The 7,320-nt window shown below is 32.5% G+C and overlaps 1 protein-coding gene across 1 annotated transcript; it reads left to right on the top strand.

Annotated features, from left to right (window-relative positions):
• Window positions 1-6,115: 6,115 nt before the first annotated feature.
• Window positions 6,116-7,109, top strand: LOC131630290 (uncharacterized). Its single transcript, XM_058901083.1, has 2 exons — window positions 6,116-6,777; window positions 7,097-7,109. The coding sequence occupies exons 1-2, from the start codon at window positions 6,116-6,118 to the stop codon at window positions 7,107-7,109; spliced, it is 675 nt and encodes a 224-aa protein (XP_058757066.1).
• The last annotated feature ends 211 nt before the right edge of the window (window positions 7,110-7,320 follow it).

Below are 7,320 nucleotides of genomic sequence, written 5' to 3'. Positions count from 1 at the left end.
TTCCAGGGTCGTGTAAGTTTTTCCCCGAGTAGGTTTTCGAGGTAGTAGTTCGGTAGCCCTAGAGCACACCAGGTAGCTCTTTGACCCACATCTTCTCGGTTTCGTCTAACCTTCTTTTAGCTATAACGGCCAACCGACCATGCATGCTCCTTAGAGGGGAAGATACGCGATTCTAGGCAGCGGTGGTCTTGTTGGCTCCGGGGGCCTACCGACCAAGCGTGCTCTTTGGTGGGGCAGCAACACGGTTCTGGGCAGCGGTGGTCTTGTTGGCTCTAGGGACCAACAGACCACGCATGCTCTTGATGGAGATGTCCCCGCGGAGGAGATATTGAATGACGCCCCTTCTCTAGCGCCCCGACCCGCTCGTTTTGTTGGCAGATCAGGATGTTTGCTTGACTGAGTGCTTATAAAAGGGTAGCCATGGCAGACTTAACGTTGGGCAAAGTTGTGACCTGTTGAAGTTCTTTTTCTACCCTTTCTTGAATCTTCTTTACTTTGTTGGTCTCTGAAAGGGGGATAATGGCGTCGCCCATGTTGTCCAAGGAGGAAGAAGTAGTGAGCCCATCCCTCTTTTGGCAACCTTCCCTAAAAATTTAGATTTTTAGAGTTGCCACCTATTCTTCCAGGGCGAATAGGAAACCCTACGAAGTTTAGAGATCTGGATAAGTTATTATAATCAGGTCAAGGGAAGGTGTTAGGCACCCTTAACCCTTTCTTAAGGTTTTGTCTAAGGTAAAGGTTTATGGCTTAAGAGTGTTAAGGTAAGGTTTATGGCTACATAAAGAAAGGTGACAGAAAGTTAAATAGGGCAAACCTTAAACCTATTGAAATTTTGGGGAAGGGGACTCGCCTTGTTACCAAGTGCCTACGTACCTCCTTATGGAGGATCAGAGTCTACGTAGTTCGGGGTATGTTGGTGTTTTTTAGAGGTTGTATGTCTTTGAAGTTTGTATGTTGAAGTGTATCTTAAATTACCGTACGCAGTTTGGTAATTGTCGCAGTTTTGTGTAACGTAGTTTGTGAAGATGTTAGAGGTTTATTATATGGCATACAACCCTTTTTAATATTTTGAAATTTTATTAATCGCGTTGATCAATTGATTTGATCAACATAATTAACAAATTAATAAAAAATTACTAATTATTGTAACCGATTGATTCGATTAAAACCTTTAGTAAATTGAACTGTTTTGAATAAATTATTTAAATTAAAGTAAATTGAATAATTGATTATTAAACGTCATAATCAATTGATTTGATTAAAACAATTAATAAATCGACCCTAATATAAATTAGCTTGACAAAAATTAATTTTTGTCGCTAATTATCGTAATCGATTGATTCGATTAAAACAATTAACGAATTAAACCTTAAGTGTGCATGTAAAATTATATCCAATTATTAATATCAATTTGAATATTTTTAATCCGAAGAAATATTATTAATCAGCGCGACTATTAAACATAATCGAACCAAATAACAATTATTTAAAATTAATCATGTAATTTAAAACAATTAATTATTCTTTCTTTTAACTAGAACGCATGAGGTGTATTTTTTGTTTAATATTAATCCAGGAGGGTGTTAATCTAACCCTAAGTTGAAGAACCCTAATCCTAAATTTCCAGAAACCAACATCAAAACACACATGCATTCGACATAAAAACCTAAGCTAAGTGTCTCGGGTTACCTTTTATCTTGAATTCTGGATCGTGTAAGCTCCAATCTCCTTATTAATCCTCTTCTTTTTTGCTTGCAGGTGTCGGCGCAAGGTTGAAGGTTTCGCGCTTCAACACCCTTCTCCGATCTCTCTTTCTCCGTGTTTTAGATTAGGGTTTTCTTCTTCATCCCCTTTTCTGTAGACTTAGGGTTCTTATTTATAGCCTCAGGGTTAATTCATATTAGGAATGATTCAATTTGTTGAAAATTAGATTGATTAGATTAGATTTATTTGTATTTGATTGTAATATATTTGATTTGTTGTAAATTGATTCATGAAATAAGATTTGATTTTATTTTAGGTTTTGATTTAGGTTTGTAGGATTTGATTCAATTTGTAAATTAGATTGATTCTGTATTTAGACTTTTATTGTATATTTAATTCATGAATATAAGATTTGATTTTAATAATAATAATGGTTAATAGTAATATTAATATAATTGATATAATAGATTTGTTTTTAATGATAATACTAACTAAAATAATAAAATAAAGATAATAATTTATATATAGTTTGTATAAAAAGAAATTAATGTTAGAAAAAAATGTTTTAAATAGGGAAAAACCGAAATATATAATTTCAACCAAAAAATTAAAAATTAAAAATTAGGAACAAGTTAATGGACCTAAATGTTCAATTGGGCTCAAAGGACATCCTATAGATACACCCCCACATTCAATTAGAAGGTTTTTTTATAAGAGATTTGGTTTAACAATACAAATGTTAAACCCCATAACTCCTAATTTAGATATCCTCAATAAATTAATAGACGTGAATCGTATCGGGTAAATTTTAGGGTATGACACCTCTGCAGTGTGGCGTGCTCTTTTAGGAAGAGTGTCTTCTCATCGTCGTTGTTGTGGCTGGCCCTGAAGAGAGAAATGAAGGTTTGCTTTGATCTTTAAGTTTCTTGGAGGAAGAAATAAAAGACGGGGAAGGAGGTTTCCCACAAACGACGCCACTGATCTTACCGGTGACCAGAACCTGAAGTGGGCCAGCTACGACGATGAGATTTTCACGCGTTTGGTGCAGGAGGAAAGGGGGTTTGCACATGCAAGACACTCCGATGCTAAAGTGAGAAAGGGTGCATAGATACAAAAGAGAAAGAAGGTAAGAGTTTGAATTATTGGATACCTGATCTTCTAGTGAAAGAGGGTATATATAGCGCCGAGCGTTGAGCCAAGATCCAACACTGGGCCGGATGTGTAAGCCCAGAATGGAGACTTCCAGGACCTACGTATGTAGTGGAGACCAGCACGTGGTCTCCATCCTGGGTTAACTGCCGCGAAATACCTGAAGGGCACGGTCTTTTCGGAAGCAGGAAGACATGTGATATTTGGAAGGGCATTGGCTTCAATCCCTACGAGGAATGGAGGTCCTCCTTGGAAATGAGAAGGAGACGCCCTCGCACGGTTATAGCTTCTCGGGACCCTGATGTGGGGACTCCTAGTAGCACCAGAGGGGGAAGTCCTCATCTGACGAGAGGAGGAGATGCCCTCGCACGGTTATAGGTGCTCGGCCCCTTACTGTGTCCGACGGAGGAGCAGAGGCGTGACTCTTGGGAGCCGTGTGCCTGGCGAAGGGGCATAGGAGTGACCCTGGGCAGCTGTGCCTAGCAGAGGGGAAGAGGCGTGACCCTAGGCGGCTGTGTGCCCGGCGGAGAGCAGATGGGGAAATTGCCTTCTACTGGTCTTAGCTGGTTAGGCCATCGTCATTGAATTCCTTTGGACTTGGAAGCGGATTGGGTCATGCCTAACCATTTGGCCAGTCCAGAACAATAAACTTTATGATACTATTTGTTTGAAAGAACTTATGGAAGCAACTTATGACATTGTTCATAAGATTTTTTTTCATCTTATTTTCATAATTTCTTTAAAATAACTAATATTTATTTTTATATTTTAATTTAAAGTACAAAATATAATATAATAATAATAATAAAATTATTTATATTTATTTAAATAGGTCGGACTTATTGACTTAAAAGACTTTTTTATATGGCCTATGTCCTAGTCTTTTTAGTTAAATAGGCTTATAAAAAAGCATAGGCCTTTTCTATTTATATAAAAAGCATGGTCTAACCTAGGCCTATGTAGACTGGGCCGTAGGCCCACGTTAATCGGTATGGCCTATTCCCATCCCTACCTTTTATTCTCAAGAATAAGTTTTGTTCATGAAATTTTTCATTTTAATTTCCATATTAAAGGATGATATCTTACATTTTCATGGAAATAAAAAATTACCAACCATAACTTCCCACTTTCATATTATTTTAAGACATTTATTTTTTAATTTTTAATTTTTAAAATTTAATTAAAATAAAACCTAAAAATATTCCTGAAAATTGTATTCATTTGTTAAACACATTGATAGAAATAAATTTCCTGACAATACTATTTTTAGGAATGATGTTCTGGAGATTATAATTTTAATCCATCAAACAAACACACCCATTAAATAAAACTGTATTTAAAGTTTGAAAAATAAAATATCAACAACTTGGAAGTCATAGCTTAGAACTATGAAAGACAACTGGAAAGGGGTTGTCTAGGGTGCGAGACGTTTTCGTCCCTTTTTTTGGTCTCCCAACGTGAGAATGACATCAATAGAAAGTACTAATTAGGAGTATTGATTAAGATATTAATAATGAGTGATGTAAAAAGATGTATGAACAATTATCGTTTGGAACCTTTTGATGTAAAAAGGTTGAGAAACATCTACAATATAAGAAAATTAAATGTTCTGAAAATTACACAATTACCCAGCTGCTCAACTAAGCCTCCACGTGGATGTCTTCTCATTCTTCTTTGCTTCCACGCGACAATCTTCCATATTTTATCTACTTTCTATACTTTTTTATTTTCTATACATTCTCTCTCTTCCTCTTCTTCTTTATTATATCTTCCTCTACCTTTCTCTTTCTCTTTCTTATTCTCTATTATGCTTCCTCTCTCTTCTTATTCTTCTTATTTATTCTCTTCTTTTTCTTTAATAAAATAATACTTTTATCTCTCTTCAATAAAATAATATTTTTATCTTTCTCTTTTTAAAAATAAATATATTATTATGATATTAATTAATGCATATTTATAAAAGTTTAAAAAAAATCTAAAAATATAAATTTAAGAATTAAAGTTTAATATAAAATAAATATTTTATATAATAGTTCTAAAAAATAATAAATATAAATTTAAAAATTAAAATTTTGTTTTAAATATGACAAACAATCAATTGTGGTATTCTTACTTTATTTATTTATTTATGTTTGTCAAAAACTGTTTTCTTTTGTACGGTATATTTATATTATTGTTTATATAAATAAAAAAATATCTTATAGTTATAAAAAAAATAACATTGTGCTCATATGTTGCCTTCTTTCACTTTCTTAATAATTACAAGTTTGTGATGCAATTTCTCATTGATAACATTTTTTTTAAATTTCTTTGTTCATTATTAAATTAATTTTATGTTTACTATTATTAATGTTGAAATTTTTTATGGTTTTTACCAACCAAAGAGGAGGAGTCAATGTTATAATATTTATTACAATTAGTATTTAATATTGTTTCAGGGTGTATATTATTATAATTTATTACGCATACTTATATAGATGTTTGAAATTTGAAAATCGATATTATTATATTATAATTACCAAATTAATGTACATGAAATTATGATTTTTAATATTTAACATATATTTTTGGAAAATATTTTGAAGTTATATTATTGAAAAAATAGTTTAACTTTTAATTTCATAATATTTATCAAAAAATAGGTTACTTATATCTTAATAATATATTTTTTAATAAAATTTTATATATTTTTAATTTACAAGTAAATTAGTTTCTAAAATAAATGTTATTAGTCTAATTATGTGTCAAATGTAATTATGTGTCAAATTAGTTTCATATTTTTTCACGGGTACCAAATATTTTTCTATACATTCAATTATTATTTTTACAGATACCAGATATTTTTTTATACATTTAATTATTATTTTTTCACGGGTACCAGACATTTTTCTATATATTTAATTATTATTTTTTCACAGGTATCAGACATTTTTCTATACATTTAATTATTATTTTTTCACGGGTACAAGACATTTTTCTATACATTTAATTATTATTTTTTCACGGGTATCAGACATTTTTCTATTAAAAAAATGTACATCTGCAACAAATCCGCATCCTGTACGAGAACCCGTGCGAATGCACGGGTTTATTACTAGTTTAATTTTAAATCTCAACCTAACTAATGTATGTATCTTACTCCTTGATTCTCGTAACTGTCCACAAATAACCCTAAGCACGATCAAAGTTATAAACTCCTTATTTGTTTTGTTTTAAAACATATTGATAGTATAGTTTGATGAAACCCTAACGCACTCCTCTCATGTCTCATCATTCTTCTACTTCTCTTTCAAGAAAGAGAAAGTCTCTTTCAGAAGACAGCCATGGTGAAAAGAGAAAGAAAGCAACCACCTCTCAATCCTCAAAAAGCATATGCGGTATATGTTTTGATTCTGTAAAAGACTATAAAATCTTCACAAACACTTCATGCAATCACCCCTTTTGTACTAAATGCATATCCAAGTATGTTAAACTTCAACGAAAACAAAAAGTGGTAAAACTCAGTTGTCCGGATCCAGAATGTTCCGTGGAACTGAAACCAGAACAATTTCAATCTATTTTACGTAAAGACCTCATTGTTGAATGGGAATCTGCAATTTGCGAGTCTTCGATTTCTTCGAAGCAAAAGATTTACTGTCCTTATAAGAATTGTTCTCTTATGATGGTGAATGACGGTGTCGAAGTTGTTACAAGTTGCGAATGTCCTTCTTGTCATAGACTATTCTGTGCACAATGTAATGTTCCATGGCACGCTGATATGAATTGCCGGGAATGTCGGGAATATCAGAACTCGAAGCCGGTTCAAGAAGAAAAACAATTGGATGAGAAATTTTTAGAGTTGGCTAAAACAAAAAATTGGCAGAAATGTCCAGGATGTTCTATGTATGTCCAGAAAAGGGGTGGATGTAATCACATGTCTTGCAGGTTGTACGTATATATTACTTGTATTATACAAGTATTATGAATATTTAGATTTTACATTTTTAGCGTATCCTTGATTATTTTCACAAATTTTAACTTTAAATTCATATAATTTATTATTATTGCGTAATATTGATTGATAAAAGTGATTTGTAAAACTCTCTTTTTATTTTTTAGATGTGGAGGTATGTTTACGTGGCGATCAAGAAAACATCGGTAACTAAGAAACTCTTTGCATTGCGGACAATCATGACATTTCCAGTTCCAGCTAAAAGAGCTCATCAATGTTACAAGCTTTTTTTTTTCTGCTTTTCTTTTTCAGTACTGGATTTTAACTTTAATTAAATGGCAAAGGTGATGTATTTTAGGAGACAAATACCTTTGAGCACACATCAGAGTAACTGCTTAGACTTGTTATTGAGCCTATTTCACGGATTCCTCTTTATTAATTTTGCTTCACTAAAACATTCTTATTATTGAATAATTGTCTTCTATTCCAACTGCTTCAAATGCAAGCAAACCAACATCATCTGAAATAGAATTAGA

Source organism: Vicia villosa, unplaced genomic scaffold, assembly GCF_029867415.1.
Source record: "Vicia villosa cultivar HV-30 ecotype Madison, WI unplaced genomic scaffold, Vvil1.0 ctg.000666F_1_1, whole genome shotgun sequence".
In the NCBI taxonomy this organism is placed as follows: domain Eukaryota; kingdom Viridiplantae; phylum Streptophyta; class Magnoliopsida; order Fabales; family Fabaceae; genus Vicia; species Vicia villosa.
This window is presented reverse-complemented; position numbering and strand designations above follow the sequence as displayed.

Coding starts and splice junctions, on each gene's coding strand:
- LOC131630290 (XM_058901083.1), top strand. CDS start 6,116: ATGTCTCATCATTCTTCTACTTCTCTTTCAAGAAAGAGAAAGTCTCTT.